General features: G+C 30.4%; 1 protein-coding gene across 1 annotated transcript; it reads right to left on the bottom strand.

Moving 5' to 3' along the window:
• Positions 1–1760: 1760 nt before the first annotated feature.
• Positions 1761–22224, bottom strand: LOC143226029 (uncharacterized). Its single transcript, XM_076456425.1, is given in 4 exon segments — positions 1761–9878; positions 9880–11533; positions 12629–13034; positions 22086–22224. Coding segments are annotated over 3 exon segments (2268 nt in total). The 5' UTR covers positions 12949–13034; positions 22086–22224; the 3' UTR covers positions 1761–9584.

Genomic DNA, 22224 nt, shown 5'->3' with positions numbered 1-22224 from the left:
AACGTAACAGATCGACAATGTCTTTGAATTAATTGACCATCAAAGCTGAAATTGTTCGAAGGTCCACTACTCAGCTGGTTTGATACGGATTTTTGCTTCACATGGCCTTACTCTTGTTGATGTTCTTGTAATTTACACCAACACAAAGTGCAGAAAACCTGAGTGCTAAATTCGAGTAGAAGCTGTATAGCCATAAACTCCGATTCAGTATGAAGTAATATAAAATCATGTATGCATATCTAAAAAACACCAAGTTTCAGAACAGTCTTAAAATTAACATTGTTACTACTTGACTAAAATATTTTCATTATTTTTGTTGGCAAGTATCTAACGTGGAAAAACTCACGGTCACCTTTGCTAATAAGGTAAACGCACAAAGCAATGTTCCTTAAACTTTATTTCATGAACATTCGAATCTAAATACTATTCAAAACTGTATTAGTTTCAAATATTGGTTTGAAAAACAACAAAATACTAACAAACATCGTCAATACTAAGAAGGTTTTAAAAGTTTCTCTCTGCGAAAATTATGTACAGAAGTTCTAAGATACAAAACTATTCTTAAGTTATTGTAAACTTATATAAGAGTACTGGCACAAGTAAGATTTTTGCATCCAAGTTACTGTAAATTTTCGTGGTGCCCAAGTTCAAAGGAACTTTTCAATCGATTAAAAAAATAATCTGCTTCCCACTTGTTCGATGTCAGATGGGGATTATTTTCCCAAAACCAAGACCGCTTTGCAAGCAAAGATATGGCACTAAAAGTGTTATGTGGATCTCCGTTGCATTTTAACAAATAAAACATCAGAAGTATTCATTACTTTCGTTGATTTATTTTGGTACCAAGTTTATCAAAAAGTAACTTCAGCGCTTTCACTATTTCATTACCATACTACGATACTGTCAGTATAGAATAACATTACTGTTATTAGTAACAATGAATAATAGAAACCAAAGCCGAAACTGTTTTTGTTTGTTTGTTTGTTTTGGAATTTCGCACAAAGCTACTCGAGGGCTATCTGTGCTAGCCGTCCCTAATTTAGCAGTGTAAGACTAGAGGGAAGGCAGCTAGTCATCACCACCCACCGCCAACCCTTGGGCTACTCTTTTACCAACGAATAGTGGGATTGACCGTCACATTATAACGCCCCCACGGCTGGGAGGGCGAGCATGTTTGGCGCGACTCGGGCGCGAACCCGCGACCCTCAGATTACGAAGCACACGCCTTAACGCGCTAGGCCATGCCAGGCCAGCCGAAACTGAAACTGGAGTTCGGTCGATAAACGACTTCCTTAGAGGACAGTATTAGAGTAACATTGTTACCACGAGCTTCGCGATATGATAGTAGCGATTATTTAAAAAACCTCTACATGTGGTTAAACAGCGGCGTCGAAAATATGCTGCACTAACTGAAGAACATTCTTTTACAAAGTAAACTTGATCACGTGATGGACATTAAGTAAAACAAAAGTGAGAAAGATGTTGAGTGTGTGTTTTGCACAATACGATGCATTAAACGTTTATAATGAAAACAGTTTATTCTCTGAACATTCTAAGCATGGTAAATAAATGTTCTTAAAACTGGATATGAAAAACGGCGAAACATTATTACTTTATTTTAACTTACATTTGTCGATTTTTAATATACTTTTAAAACCTTTTTATTTCATGGCTGAGCTCCTACAATGATTAATTGCTTCCGACTCCATTGACGTTAAAATCACAATAAGATGTTTAGCTGCAAAACAACTTCTGCCATATTTGTGGTACACATGGTATTTATTCACAGGAAATTATAAATTACACCCGCAACATAACAAACAATATATTTTTATTGCAATATGATTCTGTAGGAATCACACACGCGTCAAACATTGAACAAACAAGTACTGCAGAAAGGAAGTTAGTTATACCCTTATAGGGTTGGACTGTCACTGTTGTGAGGATTTAGTCGTTAAGGGCCTGGGAGGATCAGGTGCTTTTGATCTTTTCCTCTCTCCTGCGCATGTTCTTATTCACAGAGAAATATCATTTTATCAGGACTACAATTATTTGTTGGTTTGAGTTTCGCGCAAAGCAACACGAGGGCCATCTGCATTAGCCATTCCTAATTTAGCAGTGTAAGACTACAGGAAATGCAGACAGTCATCACCATCCACCACAAACTCTTGGATTACTCTTTTACCAACAAATAGTTGGATTAACCTTAATATTATAACGCTTCCACAGTTGAAAGAGTGAGCATGTCTGGTGTGATGAATATTCGAACCCCTGACCCTCGGATTACGAGTCAAGTGCCTTAACCACCTGGCCATGCCAGGCCTTTTAAACAGTGTTGTTGAATATAGACAACATTTTCAGAAATTGTATGTTGCAATATGACACATTTAAAACATTATACTTTCAGTCAGTGAGTATTAAAATACAGTTTTAACTACATCGTTTAATTCAAACAGTGGGAAATGTACAACAAAAATTGTTAACACTTTCAAACACATAGTTGTCAATTACAAACTTCTAACAGAGTAACTGGTTTTACTAAGTTAACTGCAGTCAGTGCTTTATTTATCACAAAACACTTAGCATTTTTAATGAAAAAATAGTTAACTTTTGTACATGTTTAAATTTCAAAACTATGTCATCACTATGGCAACAATTAAAGATGAATTAGAAAAGCATTAATCACAACACACTAATTAGTTGTTTGTCATTCATGTATTTAAAAACATCACACAACAAATCACCACAAATCAAAATTGTACGATATCTGTTCTCAATCATCTTATTAACCTTGACAGAATTAGCTCTGAGCTAATGTTTATATAATTTGTACTATGGAACTTGTATCTCAAGAGAATTATTAAATCATAGTTCACCATCATCATATATATCTTGCACTGATAAAAAGAGTACCTAGAGCATAAACTGGACATCATTAGTGACTTACGAGTAACTGATACAAACTCTTCATTAATTCTTGAAAATAAATGTTACATAATGAAATTAAAAAACATATTTTCATACATTTATATCATTACTAAATTTAAATAACCACCTTTATGAGCCAACAAAATTAGTTCAAACTTTAATAAATTCATAAAATGTGTTGAAGGGCAAGAGTGTACCATTTACTACATACATCAATTAAAAAACAAAATTATTTGATGACATCTTTCACAATAATTCCTACACAAAACAAATAAACACTAGTTGATGAAAGCTTTTAGAACAATTCTCTACACATAACAAACTTCTTAATATTGTTTTTAATAAGGTGCTCAATCCATAATTACTATTTTATGTGTAGTATAACATTTTCAGTAAATATGAATGGATGGTGTATTTTATACTGGACACAAATATTTAATCTCACATATGCATATATATATATATATATATATAATGTACCAAAACCTTATAACAGGTTCACTAATCTCAAACTAGATATGTGAAGGAACATTCCTATGTAACAACTACTATACACACCGGTTAATAAACAAAATTAAAAGAATATTCTAAAAGTAAGTGAGAAATAAAAATTAATGATACAAGATATGTTACAAATAAGTATTACTACTACTAAGTGTTCATACAAAATGCAAGTATAAATTTTTGTATGGTTAGGACCACAATGATTAGCAATAACTATCACTTCATGTTAAATCTCCAGAATGTTTTCATAATTGTTTGCATAAACATATTATTCATAATGCTCATTTTAGTGTTCACTTTTACTCAGGTTCAGATTAAATAAATTCCACAATCTCATATGCTAGAAGTTTAATTATTAACAATGCCTCTACAAACATTCCATTTTTGTATCAGCTGAAATAGTTTTCTGGAAATAAAGCTATCATTATAAAATAGACAAGTCTATTACAAGTCTTTGTAATCTGTAATAATAAATTCATAATTTATTTCATATGTATGTCTTTGTAATCTGTAATAATAAATTCATAGTTTATTTCACATGTCTATACATGCTCTGACACTCATATCAAATATTATATTGCCTTCATAAAGTATTGTAAAATATGCATATAAATACTAATATAGGTTTTTTCTGAAAACAGACCTCAGTAGTAATGAATAAAGTATTTATATATGCACTGCAACCTCATTAGCAATGTTAATACACAGATATTTAAATCAAAAGAATCTTGTATAAGCTAAAATATACTCACCTTTAACACATCAAGAGCAGTACTACTCAAATTAATTAATATCATCAAAATGAGAAGGTAGCATATTAAAACAATGTAATTTTGATGCTAATAAACATCTGTTTTCACTTTAAGGGAAGTTCATTTTTGCCCTATTTTTCATAGTATTTATAATAGAAGTATAGCAATAGACAAGACTACAGAATACAAAAGTTATTCTAGGAATCTGTCATTAATCAACAATTTATTGTTAATATTATTACGTGAAATCAACATATAAATTAAATATTGATAACTAATTAAATGATTTTAAATAAAATACTGTATTATCAAAAATTACTGAATATCAATAAAATTTTATCTAATTACAGGTAGTATTACAAAATCCTAAAATTCAATTCACTGTGATTAAAAATTCAATTATCTATTACAATGATGAAAATAACATGACATCAGGCCTTGATTAAAGAATAAGAGCTATTATAAACAAAATTATCCAATGTATTTTTATTTATGTGACAGTGATTTTAGACAATCTATAAATGCTGAAAAACATCATAAGCATCAAGATGTTTAATAATGTTGCAGTTTTAATTGTAACTGAGTGATTTAGGTTATTCCATGAACACACTGGAAAAGATGCTGCTACACAATTAAGTTAATTCAAAATCAGATAGTTTGAAGTGAAATAACATTGATTGTTGTTAATCATGAACACACAAAATACAAAACTTAAGTGAAACTTCACAAGATAAATGAGTTTATGTATTATATGTTTGCCTACAAATAACAGGTGGGAATAATGAATGAATTTCTTGTAAGATGTTTAACTGCAGATTAAGCTTAATGTTAATTAGGCTGCTTTGCACATGATAACAATCACATAAATAAGGCTTTGTAATACAAAACTTAGAAATGGGGCTAAAATATTATTTTGTATTCTTTATACAGGCATGAAATAGTCTTACATGGAGAAACTAAATTTGCACGAGAAACGTACAGAAATACTTCACATAAATACAAGAAAAAACAGACGTAACTATGGTAATAAATATTGTATGTGAAACATTTATCCAATTCCATAGCTTACATTCAATTTCCTATAGACATTACATTTTAGATTAATGACAACCAACCAGTAACTGGGAAAAAAAAAAAATCACACAGTTTACAATGTAAAATATAAATAGTAAACAATGTAAAACTTTATCTGATCTGTAATACAGTGTCACAAATAACTGACTAGAAAATAAAACTATTTTATAGGATACCTTAAAACCTTAACACTCACACAAAACCTAATTTACAAACATGCATAACACTGGTCAAAACATAATTAAAATAACTGATAATTCCTTCTTTTAGTGGCTGTTTACGATATGAAGTTTATACTTAAAGTTCTTAAGTCTTGAAATATTTAAATCTTATGTCATCCCACTGTTCACAATATACAGACACATAAACAGGGAATTCACTCCAAGAAAAACAGTTTGTGAGGGAGGTAGTTTATGTCTAGATAAGAGTATAACCTTTCAAAGCTCAGGATAGAATTATGAATTGGCTTTGACATAATTACAATTTTTCTCAAATACATTAACAAAAATTAAAAATGTACAAAACTTAAAATGTTTGATGAAGATACCTGTAGTAAAATATTCTATATATCAAATATTTAAAACAAGTTTAGCAATGTAACAAAAGGATGCTTTAGTTTTCACTGTTCTAGAAAAAAACATTTTCACAGTTCAATTTAATTTGTACACACTATTCTTTTTGTAATTAGTAATTCATTGTTTAATTTTATTTAATTAAGACTAAACCAGTCTGTTTGTCACCTTTCCATAACAAGTTAAATCAATTCTAAATGAATCAACAAGCTGCAGATATGATGAAAAATCTCTATTGTCATTTTAAAATATATTTTTACAGTGATTAATAGGACGTGCAAAATTATCACCTTCAAAGCACTAACTTTCATAAGTTCTATTTCTACAGTTAAATATATAATTAAATATCTTGTTTTAAAATACTAAACACATTTATTTTGATGGGTACCAAATGTACAATAAACAAAATTATCAAAACGTTTTTAACTTAACTATAATAAACTTAAAAATAAAATCAGTAATGCTTTGGAACTAATTAACCACTATATTACAAAATGGGTACAGTAAATGTTTTCTATAAATATTAGTGGGTGAACAGAACTCTTGACTGGATTTGTACATCTATATAAATTATTTTAACAAAGGTTCAATACTCAGTTAAAATGTATTTTAATGCACTTTATACAGAATAATAAATAAAATATATTTAATGTTATTTACTGATACAAAAAAGGTACTCATAAACTACATATGGAAATAAATGCTAGTTCCATAATGATTTACATGTATAATAATAATGGCAGAAGGTAAATTAGAGGATGTGCAACAGAATAAGCTAAGCCAAATAACACAGACTTAATATGTCCTACCTAAAGCCTATTTTATTCTACACCCCTGTTTATTAAATAATAATAAGTATGTGTGAATATTTTCTAACTTTAGTTGATTTGTTGTCATGTCAATCCTTATTAAAATGGGTTGTACATACATTTCTCTTAAGTATATTTTAAACTTAGCTGACACTTAAGTAAAAAAGGACAATGGTTAAAACAGGAAAACATATTCACATCTAGTAACTGGTCTACCTGTGCCTGCATGGGTTATTCTAATACAACAGAACAACAAAACTCCAAGAACAGTGTAAAATAATCAGGAGTATCAAATATATTACTGCTTGGAACATAAACACTGAAACAATTTGTTAATCAGTTATTTTAAATGCTGAAAGTATATACGAGTATTCCACACACTTGTGCAGCATTTAGTCAATTTGCAAAACACAAATGCAGAATATATGAAGTACATCAGCTGGTATACTAAAAGAACAGTGTAAACTAAAAGTTTATTACACAGTTGTTTGTGCAAGTATTTTCTTCATAAAAGTTCAATGAATACAGTACTAAGTTCATTTTAAATTTGGAAATATGACAACCAACTAGTCATAATAAAAATGTGTGTGTGTAGATTTAATATTTAAAATGTTGAAATTATGAGGAAAAAGTAATACAATACTTTAATCTGCAAGCCACATATTTGTTCCTCAAAATGTGGGAAAACTTCGAAACTGTTAAAAAAACACTTTAAAAGTAAGGATGCTTAGCAAAGTGTGAGTCGATTCTTACTTGCAAGTCATTCTATTGGAACAAAATGGACAGTTATATGCAAAAGATTAGAAAGAACAAATCACAAATGCTGTTAGTGTAATCCTAATAGTTTTATTCCCCATTTTATGTTTGCATCTAAGGATAAATTGAAAAAGAAAAATTACTACCAAGATGTATGAAATATTTTTATAAACATAAACCATCAAATTTTATCAGTAAACACATCAGTTTTAAAAGTCTTTTAATGATATGGTTTCTGTAATAACCTTATTGTTCAGATTATTGCAATCTCACTTCATTACAACATGTCAATGATTGTAAAAGTTTGTTGCTTCAAAAAAAGAACTAAACACTCCAGAAAAAACTGGATGGCACCACCCTCATTACAAGGATTGATTTAAAACATTTCAGAAAGGCTAAAAATCATCTAGAAGAGTATGGCCATGTACTTCAACATAAATAATTCATAGTGGTTATTCATTGATTAGTTACTAGTCTCAAGTAAAGCTTCTTTCAGGATCCTGGACTGTTATACTGAAAGGTCTGAAAAAATGCAACAATACAGAAGTCATCAAGTAAATTTCAAAGTGATTGTCAAAAGCACATTTTTGTAAATACATTTTTGCTATGAATACCACATAAATGAGGATACATTTGAAAAAAATGTAAAAAATGTGTACAACACATTAGATGTCTCTGTCAATCTTTAAAGAATTAAGCCATCATGATTGGATATAAACAAGTGAACTGTGGAGCCTGTTGTAACCAATCTCACAGGCTATTAGAAAACTTGATGATAATAAACCAATACCATCTAAAGTAATATTTACCTTCAAGAAGATGATGAAGCACTGTAAATAATATTACAGACAATCAATCACTCTTATGAGCAGCAGCAGAACAGTGCTTGATGACAGTTTCCAGTTGCTATGACTTTTGCTTTCATTATGTTCAACTTGCAGCTTACATTTCAGACCCAAAGTACTGATGTCAAGACTTGGAAGATGATCCTAATGGTTACTGTGTATATCCTCAACATGGACTCAGTAGTTATTTCAAGTGATTTAGCAAAATACAAAACTGGGCATAAAGTACAGAACAGAAAAGTTCTATGGAAGTCAGAAAGCATCACTGCACCTTCAGAACAGTCTGAAGTATTCTATGGATGTTCAGCAGTTGTCAAAAGTTGCAATGCAAGTGTTAAGTTTTCAGTTTACCACAGCTGCTAACAAACACAACTGGTGTCTTTCAATAATATAAAAAAATACCTAAAGTAATACTAAAAAAAAAAATCAGGAAGAAATCAGTGAGAATGAAGTTAACAAAAACAGTGAATCTGGATGACATTATAGTAAAATAAAGTAGAAATTTAGAACTTGTGGATAGTGATTGTTAGTGGTTTAAGCTATTTTTGTTACAGATTTTTATAAGAACAAAAATATATCCAATAGAAACAATCAAGGAAAACTCTATAACACAAATAGAGAAAAATCAGCTTTCCTATTCTAATTTTGACTACATCTTATAATTTTATTTAAAGCAAAATCTCTCAATGAAAATGTTACTAGTACTAAAGAAAAAAATATTAATTACTTATGACAAGCAATATTTTTCAGTTTTGAAATATTAAATACGTAATAAATCCAAGTTTAAGAACAAAAATAATTACAAAAATTTTCCACAAAACATCTCTATTAGGAGATAATATTTCTAACTAATACACTAAGTAAAGTTTTTTGTTAAAGATGAATATTTCTCATACATTATTATAACAAATGGTTCCAAGTATAACTATTCACATCTGTTATAGTACTGTATATATATATATATCATTCAAAGAATGTCATAAAAGTTCATGAAATGAAAAAAAATTAAAATTTCAATTGTTACTAATTTCTCTTCAAACTGGTACCAATATTGCTGCTTATCCTATAATTGTTTGCTGTATAAAGCTGTTAAATAAATAAAGGTAAGTAAAAATGATTTAGGTAGTTTTTTCTACTTTCTAACATGTCAAATAGAATTTTGACACAGATCAAACCATAAAATACTGTCCAGAGTAAAAACTGAAAGAAATGTAAAGTGCATTTTTAAACAGCATGTGCTACTAGTGAGAAATAGCTACACACTTAAAAATGAAATGTCTATGCATTCGTTGCTAGTACAAGATATTGAGTTAGCACATTACTATACACTACATGTTTCTCATGTCAGCTCTGATTTTGTTTTTCATCCAATTGTTTATCCTTACCAGAGTTAATGGTACATACAGCAGTGGCTGGCTCACCTCTTGTGCCCACAGTTGTATGGGGTAAGGCAGTCTTGGGTGGAAGAAAACCTTTCCACAACTTGTGAACTTCATCTGGAAGATGCTGATGCCAGCTTTTCAAGTAATATCTTGTGTATTTCCGAAGCTGACGAAACTTACAGAATGTTGCATCACCATCTGAGACCTGCTTGGTTTGAACCAAGAATCCATTCTGACGGAAAGCATCTTCCAGTTTTTTGTTTGATGATGGTGCGCTGACTGGCTTTTCGAGGATTTTTTGGAAGACGAAAGTTGGACCTTAATGCTGTTTCCTGACACAAAAAATGGGTGTTGGGTTGTGATGTTGAAGTAGATGGCAAAGACAATAAATTATTGAATGAAGAGGCACTAGATGTGAAAATATTACTCACACCAGAAGGCAGTGATGAAGATGATTGATTTGCTGGCAAGGCACCACAGGGTGATCCTTGTATTTCTACAATGCTATGTGCTAACTGATTTGTATTACTAGGTTTGTTACATAAACTAGTATGAAGAGATGATGCTAAAAATGAGTCACTGGATTGTACATCTGATAAAGAAGGAAGAGAGATCACAGGTAAATCTGTTTGATTGACTAGATCTTCTACTGTATAAATATAAGGCAATGATGTTGGGGTAACATCTTCCTCTTTTGCAAGTTCTACTTCTATAACTCTAGAGGCAGGTGTTTTCCCAACATGCATCCTTTTATTTCTAACACTTAATGGATAAGTTAGATGGGTATTATTTGGCATTATTTTTCCAAATGAAGTAGATGACTTGTTGTTTCCCACATGTTGAGATGGAATTCTAGAAGTTGGCAAAAAAGAGGTTGTATGCTTTTCTAATGCATTTAATTTCCTGGTGACAGAACTAGAGTTATTTACAAAACATGTGTTATCACAGTTAGGTTTTTGCTTACAGGAGAGATCCAATGGAACATCTTGATTACCTTCAATCATGGAAAGATATTTGAAATAAGGAACTACTCTTCTTGTGTGAAGAGGTTTACGTTTGTGCTTTCTTTCAGAAACTACATCCTCCTCTTCGCCTTCATGAAAAACATTCTTCCCTATACCTTCCCCAACTGAAGGTTTTAATTCTGAGTAACTTGCATCACTCTTCACACCCTGAGTATTCTGATTTGACACATTTACTACAGAATCTGAAAGACTGCTTTTTTTGCACCTCGACATGCTTTGTAGAGATGTTTCCTTATACACAGGAATAAAATTTTGAGAATCTTCCAAGTCTTTTTTTAACAGCTTATGAAAAAGAATTTTATCAACAACTGATGATGTTCCATGACTAGAACTACATGAGAGAAGTGGCAATGAATGAGGTGAGCACTGAGGCTCTGGTGTAGAATAAATGTTATTCAAGTTTTCTCCAATTCCGAATCTCATTGAATGTTCTTGTGGCTTTTGTTCATAAGAAAACTCCCTACTCTCTTCGGAAGTACCTCCATCTGAAGAGGAAAGACTAGAAGGTATAGTAGAGGGAACAGGATTTGTACCTGATGGACTACTAGAAGAAAGAGACCAATGGGACACCATTATTTGTTTTGATCCATGTTCTTCTCGTAGTCTACATTCCGCATGGACCTTCCAAACATCATCTGTAGTTTTTTCATCTCTCTCTGACGTGATGCTTTCAGATGGAATGAAGTTGTGAAATTTAAGTCCTCTACGCTGATTTCTTCTCCCTTTCCCACGGGAACCTCTAATTGCATACCCTCGCTTACGAAGAAAAGAGGGGGTTACACCATAGCTTCTTCCTTGAAGGGGGGAAAAAACACTGTACAAATTTCCATCAGAAATGTGAAAATATCTTTGCGAGTAGCCAAAATCTGGTCCAAGCTGAAGTTCACTGAAAATACAAATATGTATCACTGCAACTTGTTTTCTGTTAACAAGTCATAAATGTCATCTTCATCTAATTTCCACAAATTTATGACTACCAGAATATCAATTTTATTTCAAAAACACATTTTACATCATTTATTAGTTTCACAAAATTTTCAACCACACACATTCTCATTTTTGAAGGTTTGTTGCTGTCAAAATTATAAAATACTCTAATATCTCAACAACTTGTAAACATACACGTCCACTCTAAGGTTAAAACTATGCTCATATAAACTTTAAATAATCCAGGCATTTAAAAAAATGCAAATAAATAAAAAAATACAATAAAACATTTACTAACTATAAAGTTGTTTAAAGATAAAAACTTGAGACAAAGCAGACTCACTCACTCACTCAAATTTAAATAGATTCAGAGATATTATTACCTTTAATATTTCTAGACTGTGAAAAATTAAAATAACATTTTTTATCAGGAACAACAGATTTAGTTTAATTAGTACATTTAATTGGGTGTAATAAATCCTCTTCAACAAACTTGCATACAACACTGAATATAAATTCAACCATAAAAAACTTTCAAAATACAATTCTTCAGTTACCTAACAAGATTTACATCAATACTGATACAAATATCTCAAATACAAAAAAAATTAAAAATGTAAGATATATCATTTTAGAAAAACACATTTATTAAAGCTTTCCAGTATTTAAGGTTAATCAATAACATTATAAATGAAAATCTAAGTTTTGTTTTTCAAATCTTACTAAAACCCATATATTACACTTTATACAAGATGTTTTATAGAATGTTCCATTTTCAAGATGTAGAAAAATAGAAATATCATGTTTAAAAAAACTGTTTTTAATAGTTTCATCTTTTGTGACAGATATATTTAGACATTCTCCAAACCAGTAAAACAGTTAAAATAGTTTTACCTATAACTGACATTAGTACTCTTTAATGTGAGGTACAACTATACAGAATTTTTCACAAACTTATACTTTAAATATTTCAAATTAATTTTCATGTTGCAAGTGCACATGTGCTTAAGAAACCTAATAAAGTTTAATGTATATACAAATTTTGTGTACTTACCTTGCAATTGTTTCAGATGGAGAAGTACTGCTGTTTTCCCCTTTAAACTGCGAGTCTTCCTTATCATTTACCTCTGACTGTTTGACAGTCATTTTTCTGTCAGAAGATTCAAGTAAAGACCTCAGCTTAGTAAAACCAGTGCTAAGTTCTGGACGTAAAGCAACCACGCTGGTTTTATCTTCAGCATTTTGGCAGTGTGCTTCTATATCACTTGTGCCTTCCCCACTAGATAATATATCTTCTTGGCAAATAGTTTCTATTCCCTGATCACTTGATTTACTGTTTAATCTGGTCAAAGGTCGCTCTATACCCTCAGACATCAGTACCACACAATGTAGTGTGTCTCTTAAACATGCAATCAATGACTATCATCTTTGGAAAAACAGTCAGCTTTCTTGACCAGACTCTGAAAAAAGAGCAAAACTGTAGTTGAGGGTGAACTATGTACTATTAGTAACATTTATAAACTTCTTCCAATAAGTTTGATGATTGTGAAATGTAGATTTCATGAGAAAAAATCATTTAAAAACTTTTACAACATTTTTCCATTAATGAAAATGTTATGGAAAAAACAGAAACCTATCTTTAACATTATAACTTTTTTTTTCTTATTTTTTTCCCATACATTTGTATGTTGGTGTTTTCATTTGTTTTCTCACTCTTCTTTCTATAAATAACATTTATGAGAAACCATTATTAAGATTGTCATTTAATGGTATTTTAGCTTGACCATATCCTAAAAATGCACACACAGATACAAAACTGATAAAGTTTAAAGTTTTTGAAACAATACTGTATGTTCCAAATGATGATTTCTGCTTTGGGCACATGAATTAGCAATATAATAAGAAATTATATTATCCTGGATCAATCAATCAAAGCATCAGAATAATTAAATATAGCTTTTACCTCTATATAACACTCCAACAAAAATTTAAAAGAATGTATAATGGCACATACAACATCTTTTGGAGAAACTTAAGCTTTTACACTCAGAGAATACATCAGCTAACAATGACTTCCAAGAAGTTAGAAATGAATACTATTAAGGCTGAAAATAGTGAAGTTAATTGCAATGAGTCTATTTTAATGAGCAACAGATTTCAGCCCTTGGCTTACTCAGATAAGGAACTACTGGAAAAAAAGTAAACCAAAGGGGTTAGAGAAGAATGTGAATGATAAACTTAAGGAGGTTATAGTTATAGGTGATTCCTTGCAAAGTATGTGAATAGAATAGTTTGTAGGGGTAAATAGGGAGAAAATAGTTAGATTATGCTACCCAGGGACACAGGTGGAGGGTATAACTGACAAAGCAAGAGATATAATAAATATGGCTAGCAATGATAGTTTTTTGTGTGCATGTAGGGGTTAATGATGTATGGAATGATAGGTCAGAGAAGCTAATTAATACCTACAAGAGATAGATAAAGGCCATAACTTAATTGTGTCAAGGATATTGCCATTAAATAACTGTAGGGGTGAAATGATAAGTAGGTCACTAGGGCTAAATGCTAGGCTTAGGTTAATATATAAGTATTACCAGATTTGATGATTGGACATGTGGGATCAGTTTAATGGAAGAAGTGAGCTTTATGAAACAGATGGTTTTCACTTAAATGGGACATAACCTAACTTGTTTGCAAGAGCTGTTAACTCAGCTGTAAGGGAAGTTTCAAGCTAGAACTAGACAGTGATGAGGGCCAGGATAATCTAAATACAAAAAAATAAAATGCAGAGAAAATTTAGAATATGAAATAAGTATAGTAGTAGTTCCAAGTATAGGCTTAACTGTTACTATTGTAATGCTAAAAGTATAATAAAACAGACAACTCTAGGGCATAGGTGGGAATTGTATATCTTGATGACAGAAATTTCTAAGAAAGTATTAAAGAGAGGGGGAAGACTAGCTTTGTATGTAAAATGTGAGTTACATCTTGCTGAAGTTGAATATATCAAAAACAATGGCAAGGAGATTGAATCCATTTGGATTTCTACCAGTTGGTATAGAAAGAAAAAGCTTTTAGTGCGAATGTGTTACAAACCACCAGAAATACTGATAAAATTACTGAAAAGCTCTGCACCAAAATTATGATTTCAACTGTTAATGAAGTCATAATTATTGGTGATTTTAATTTCAGATACACAGAATGGGAAGTGCTCGGTTCACACCACGAGGGAGACAAATTTTTGGAAACTGTTTAAGCTGGTTTTCTTCACTAACTGGTCAAGGAACCTACTAGAAATAATGCTGTTTCAGATTTATTGTTAATTTCTAACACAGATATAGTTGAAAAGGTGAAAGTTGAGGAACAAGACAAACATATTCCTTATACAATGAAAAGAGTAGCTGAAGTGCTAACAAAGAGTACAAGAAATAAAGCATCATATATTTAAGAAATGTAAAGTGATTGGTATGGCAGGAGACTTAGAAGATTAAAACTTCTAATATAGTTGGTTAAACAGGAAATTAGGACATCAAAAAGGATGTATGACAAATGGTTGGCTGAAAATGTAAAAATTAATAGCAGGGATTTCTTTAAATATATTAAGAGTAAATAAAATGTAAGGACCCTTGAGTGCTAACAGAAGCTTGTATCTGATGGCTGTGAGATGGTTATCAAATTCTGCTTTTAATTTAGTTTTACTGAATAAAATTTGTGTATTATTCCTCAACTTAAATAGTTAATAGATAGAAACAAGGTTAAACAAGATGACTAGATTAATTCTGAGCTTTTCAAGAAAAAAACTAGTAAATTTAAAGAATGATAAAGCTCCTGGGGAATATAATATTTCTCCAAAAGTTATGAAGGGCATTAAAGATAGTATGTGCGAGTCACTTGCTACTATTTTTTGTCAGACCTTAAACAGTAAGCAGATGATAAAAAATTGTCCCAGTAATTAAAAGTACACTGGTCTTACCTCAGTTGTGGGAAAACTTTTGGAAATTCTGATAAAAAATGCTTTGCAAAATCATTTAACAAAGTTTAAAATTTTACTGGATATTCAACATGGTTTTGCTAAAGGAAAATATTGTATTACAAATATTTTGACATTCTCTGAAAAGATTACTACTTATGTAGATGAGGGTGAAACTTTTCAGAAACCATTTGACAAGGTGCCACATAAAAGGATTATAAAACAAATTCTCTTTAAATGTGTGAGGGATAAGTGAGCTAATTGTATAAAAGAGTGGATGGATGGAAGAAGGTTGTTATAAATAGAGTTCAGTCAAACTGAATTAATGTCACAAGTGGGGTACCTCAGGGCTCAATCCCAGGCTTTTTTTTTATACATATCAATGACACAGATGAAGGAATAGTCAATGTGTGAAGAGGATGCTGCTGATTTACAAAATTATTTAGATCATTTAGTGAGTGAAACAAATAAATGGCAGTTGGGTTTTAATTATCATAAATGCAAAATAATGTATATGGGTTAACATAATTTGAATAATAAGTATAATTAGATGGGGATAAGCTACAAAGTGTTATAAAATAGAGTGATCTTGGTGTAATAGATGATTAGTCTAAAGCCATCGAAGTAGTGTGCTGCTGCTAGTGGAAGGGCAAATAGAATTTTAGGTTATATCTAAAAAATATTGAATACAAGTCTAAAGAGGTTACATGTCATTGCACAGGTCACTGGTTAGGCCACATTTGGAATGCTGAGTTCAGTCTTGGGCACTTTACCTTAGGAAAGACATCAAATTGTTGGAAAGGGTTCAGTGGAGAGTTTCTAGAATGGTGCCTGGGTTGAAGGAGTTGTCATGTAAGAACAAGCAAGATTTCTGAAATTGTTTTCTTTGGAAAAAGAAGAATAAGAGAAGGTCTGATTTACGTGTTTTAAGGTTTTAAAGGGAATTGATAGTGTTGATGCATCATCTTTTTCATATTTAACAGTGAGAACAGTAGGATTATGGGATACAAACACAAATTTTGGCAAGGTAGGAATCATCTTCTGCTCAAAGAGTTTTATTTTTCTAACAAGGTGGTTGGCCTTTGAAATAGGTTTCCCTTGGATATTGGGAAGGCAGTAAATTTAAGTGGGTTTAAGAGAAAGCTTTATAACTGTTTGAATGACTGGGACCTGCTTTAAGTTTTCTTTTTAAATATATTTAATAGTTTTAGTTTAGTTTAAAGGATGAGAAATGGACAAAAATGTCACATGTTGTCCCTGAACATTATGTTATGTTAACTATTCTACAACTGTAACACAACAAAGAACAAGTATGGATCTAAATTTTCAAAACTTGAATTGAATACCCAATAATATTCAAATTGTTTTCCCTATTTTTTTCACTTCATCAATCAAACAGATCATCAATTGTCAGAGTAAGCTAGCCTATAACAAACTGGATTGTTAAATCAACATGTACTTCTTCTAAACTTAAGAGAAAAGCTTAAAAATTCAACTCTCTCTTCCAAACTTACGCTTCTTAAACCAAGCATCATTACATTAGTCCATATTTACACACTTTTCAATATACTGGGGCCTTTTCTGTATTAAGAAAACCTAAAGTGCATAAACTACATTCTGTTAGACAACTAACTTTCATTTATAATTTTTCATCACTTTTACCCCAGAACACTCAGCATTTTCTCATTTTTGTGTTATATCTTACAAATGCACAAATTACCTTTGGGAAAACAGTGTGACACTTGTTATCATGGTGTAAACAAAGCAAATCTACATATATTACAACACTGTCTTACAAGCTTTCATTTGCCCCTTCTCTGAACTAGATTTAGTCATAAAGCTAATTGCAATAAGCTGAACATTATCACAGTTTTTAATTTATATTTACTGTATTCTATTACATCACATCCTAAGGTAATAGTTTTGCAAGTCTCACAACATAAGCACTGCAGTAACCTTCACCAACAATTTTCTGAGGTATGATTGCCATGACAAGTTAGATGGTAGGTCAGCAAAAGAAAGAAAATATATTATAATTAAACCTATATCACAAAGACAATGGAGCTAACTCACTCTGTCATAAATTCAACAGCCTACCAGACAAAGAAAATTAAATTAATAGAAAAAAAATCAAAGCAATGTGTCCTTCAAAACATTTAAGGATATAAAACTACATTTTTTAAATAAGGAAAATTTCATAGTGTGATTTTAATATATTTATAATATATATAAATAAATATCTGGTGGTAAAGCAAACATACAAACCTTTTATGCAGTATCATTTCATGTTATATAACATCAACTAAATTTTTTTTGCAAATATGAGTAACAAATTAGCCATAAGATGTTATTGTTTTAAATATAAATTAAAGCTAGGCTTAATATTTTCTATGTTAAGAATGTTAAAGAATCCTCAAACACTAGTAATGCTAAATTGAATGACAAATGTTCATGCCAAATTAAGGAAGTCAGAAATGCTTTTCAAAGCAAGAAATGATGGATAATAAATTAACTAATAACCTATAAAAAATCATTTGTAGCTTAATAATTGTGCTACTGGTTGGCTTTTGTAATTTATAAGGTTCAGTATGTAAAAAATCATGTCTTGATTTTGTGACCTTATAAGATTTATTTGCAAGTAACCAAAAAAAGGAACTGAAAAACTAAGTTGAATTCATAAATAATATGAAAAAAAAATGTTATGTGTGTGTGTGTGTTTTCTTAGAGCAAAGCCACATCAGGTCATCTGCTGAATCCACCAAGGGGAATCTAACTCTTGATTTTAGCATTGTAAATCCATAGACTTACTGCTGTACTAGCAGGATGCAAAAGGCAAAAGTACTTATGACACTTAAAAAAAATGATTTCAATAAGTTATTTTGTTGAATTCTAACATTTTCATATAAATTAGGTTATACAGTTTATTTCTTTGTCCAATAAATTTTCAAGTTTCTATTCTCAAAATTACATGAAAATTTAATCTCCAAACTTGTTTAGTTTAGTTAAAAGCTTAACATGTACACTGCAACACTTCAAAGCATCACATGTATGTACTGTAACACAATTCAGAGAAGTAAACAAAACATTGTATACCTAAGCAATTACAGAACAATCAAGTATTATTAAAAGTTTTCACAAATGGAAATAATGTTTTATAAGATATCAAAGATCTCTGGGTGTATTTTCTGCATAACTAGAGGTTCTGAAACATTGAAACATGTTTTGGCAATTAAAATTATCAGTTCAATATATCTGATATAGTTTTTCATCAAAACTGTTACTGCATACCTTTTAGTATTATTATTTAAAGTATGGAAACAAAACCATGAAGTTTTCAGGTTTGGGATACTGTTGACATTTGTAAGTTGCCCTGATAGTTTTGATAGTATTCCTAGCAAATTAATATTTGTTTGCATGTATGTGCTATTACATGTGTATTAAAATGTACCCAAAAAACATAAAATCTGAAACATTATAATTACTTAAAACTATCTGATGCAAAAATGTTCAATTTAATTTTTTATCAACATACAAAATTCATTTAAACTATTTTTAGCAAACACACACGCAAGTATTATTATAAAAGGATATTATGCTATACATATTTAAGGTGCAAGTAACTAAGAGTTATATCTTTTTTTTTTCAGATATTTCTCACTCTGTTTTGCAATAATGGGAAATTTTTCACTCAAGCTTGAGACCTATGAAAAGTCATTCATGAAAATGTTCATTGGGTACATTCATGCTGGGATAACCCTAATGCACTGCTATTCGTATTCTGATATAAATATGTTACTCCTTTGCACTGGCTTAAAAAAAATTTCTTTAATGCATATTTCATTGATCCAATTATAATCACAGAAATTATTCCCAACCAATCATAGCACATTGGCAAACTGCCCTTAATAGGTTTGTATGGTAGTCATAATACAAGACCACATAAAGTCATGCACTAAATATACAGAGGCAGGTATCACAACTTAGGTTTTCATTTTATCTGATGCTATTAACAACTGTACTTACAAAACATGCACATGACTCTGCATTAAAGACCAGTGACAAGATTTTACTACATGGCAAATTCATTTCTAAAACAGTTCTTTATACTAAAATAGGACATTGGGAGAGGAGACCAACTGGTATTTTAGTTAGGTGGGGTTGAGAAAGACGCGTTTCTAATTTTGCTGACAGCATGGCCATATAAGGATGATAGATGCAGTTGTGACATTGAGGCTACAAATACTATACAAGCTATATTTTCCATGGAGGAATAAGCCACTAAAAAATACTACAAACTATGCCCAATCAATAGTTTTCCCAATTTTTTCCTTTTACCTAAGTAGTTTACCATGTATTTGTTATCAACTAATTTTATTTGAATTTACTGATCAAATACATATCTGCTACAGGTACAAAAGCCTTCACTATCTACCACAGAAAAGTTTTTATCCAGCACACTTTATTTCAAGACTAACCCTTCAAGAAAACTAAAACCTTAATACAACAATAACAATACAACACATAGATTATAAATTACTACAGAATATTTGGGCATTCAAAAAAATTCTAGAATTTTCTTTATCATTCACTACACATGCTGAATATATGTTTTTTGTATTATCACCACTTACAAGTTAAAGTGCAGTTTACATGAAATAAAACCAAACATATATACAGCCATTTTACAAGATTTCTTCACTTAACTGCAAACATACAGATAGCCATAATGTCTTAAAAATTATTTATATTAACAAAACTATTGGATAAACCAAAAGAATTATGTGTATGAAACAAACAGTCTTTATTATTCAAGTGATCATGATTTTACAAGTTGTTAATACTGAAAAACATTAGCATTGGTTTCTGAAAGTTGAATAGACAGGGGGAAATGCTTGACCACAGTTGATTATAAGTATTATTTCAAAAGAGCAATATACTACACATACATTGTGAAGAAATCACTCTGTTTCTACATAAAACAGTGAAGGGGAAAAAACCTTTTTTCTTTAAATTATCTGTATGAAAAAGTCAAAAACACGCAATTTATGATCATGGTTATACAAGTTGTTGATATTGAAAAACAATAGCACTGATTTCTGTTGAATATAATACTTGTTTTACAATTCTGTATTATCAGTGCACCTTAAATCTTTGCACATAATTAACAAGAAGTTATATCAATGCTATCATATTCAATTGCTGGTAACATGCATTAAGAAGTGAAATTCAAATGATAAAATATTTTACATGACAAATAGTGTAGAAGTCCATACAGTACAATGAGGATTCCAATAATCTAGTTTAAGATGCATTTTAATTTTACTCTTGAAGCACTTAAACCTACACATAAATCATTTTGGTCTGAAATCAATTATTTTTTGCACAGATTCTGAATTTCAATTCAGGTATAGGAAAAAAGAGCAAAAAACCTCATTCATTGACAAGTATTAAACCTTAATGTTTCCACATGAAAACAGATTACTTCAAAAAACTAAATGTTTATCTTAAAAAAAAAAGGTTTAAAATTACACTTTACAAGAACTTGAAAAGAAATGCTATATGTCTTTAGGCTAAGTTAATGAAAACGTTTTTGACTTACTGGTTTCCTTGAATTTTTAATGAACATGGTAAAGAAGATTTTAAAAGTTAAAATGTAACACAATCATCACTTCATTAAATAATAATAGCACATGGCATCAATGCCAGTAGCAAGACTTTCACTTACAAAAACGGCAAATATCAACACCTCCAGTTTTGTAGCTATAAATTTACTACAGGTGCTCTAAACAAATTAATCTTATATTTAAGAATATGAATTACACTAGTCTTGCAAAATTAAATTCTATTCTCTCATTATGTATACAAAAGTTAAAATGCAAAATATTAGCACATGTTATTTCACATTCTAGGGAGAGTGAAAAAAAATTAACAACAGGCCTAATCTTTTTTATTAATATTATCAAATATCACATCTTGATTACTTATGCATAAATACATATATACTTGTGTTATGAGTTACATAAACATAAATTATTGTTTCTTCCGTCAATCTTCATAACGTAAATATAATTATAATACTGTTACGTTAGCCTTTACATGACTTGAGTCATTTAGTATGACGATCCTGTCACACTATAACTGCGAGTGTTCTTACTAAAATAAATAATAATCCATCATAATCGGTAGACAAATAGTCTGAACAGGCCTAAGATTAACAACATACTTCGTTTTCCGTGCACAATTTTTAATAGAAATGACCTTAAAGCAAAATTGAAATATTAATAAGCTTCGTTATATTTTTACTTACAATGAAAATATAACGATTACATGCCTTACAAAATTATACTTAACGAAAGCTGACGCAAAACAAAAACTCTGCCATAAGGCAGTAAGATATAATTTATTTATATTAAAGATCTAATATTTAGCTGTTGCCATCTGTCTTTCTCTTAACTTAATTTGACCCTTAGTAACTGCAATCAAATACTTAATCACATAATTTAAACGTTCTCTAAAACATAGAACAATGTGCAAAACTTACCAATTAAAAACCTTTAAAATAGACTTGTAAATAATACAGCCCTTAGGCTAAGAGGAAGTTTTCAGAATGGTCCAGCTAGTATGATCTTTTTGTATCTCCACGTCAAAAACCAACGGCATAAGCTCCAGAACTTAGTCAT

Source organism: Tachypleus tridentatus, chromosome 9, assembly GCF_004210375.1.
Source record: "Tachypleus tridentatus isolate NWPU-2018 chromosome 9, ASM421037v1, whole genome shotgun sequence".
Lineage (NCBI taxonomy): Eukaryota > Metazoa > Arthropoda > Merostomata > Xiphosura > Limulidae > Tachypleus > Tachypleus tridentatus.
This window is presented reverse-complemented; position numbering and strand designations above follow the sequence as displayed.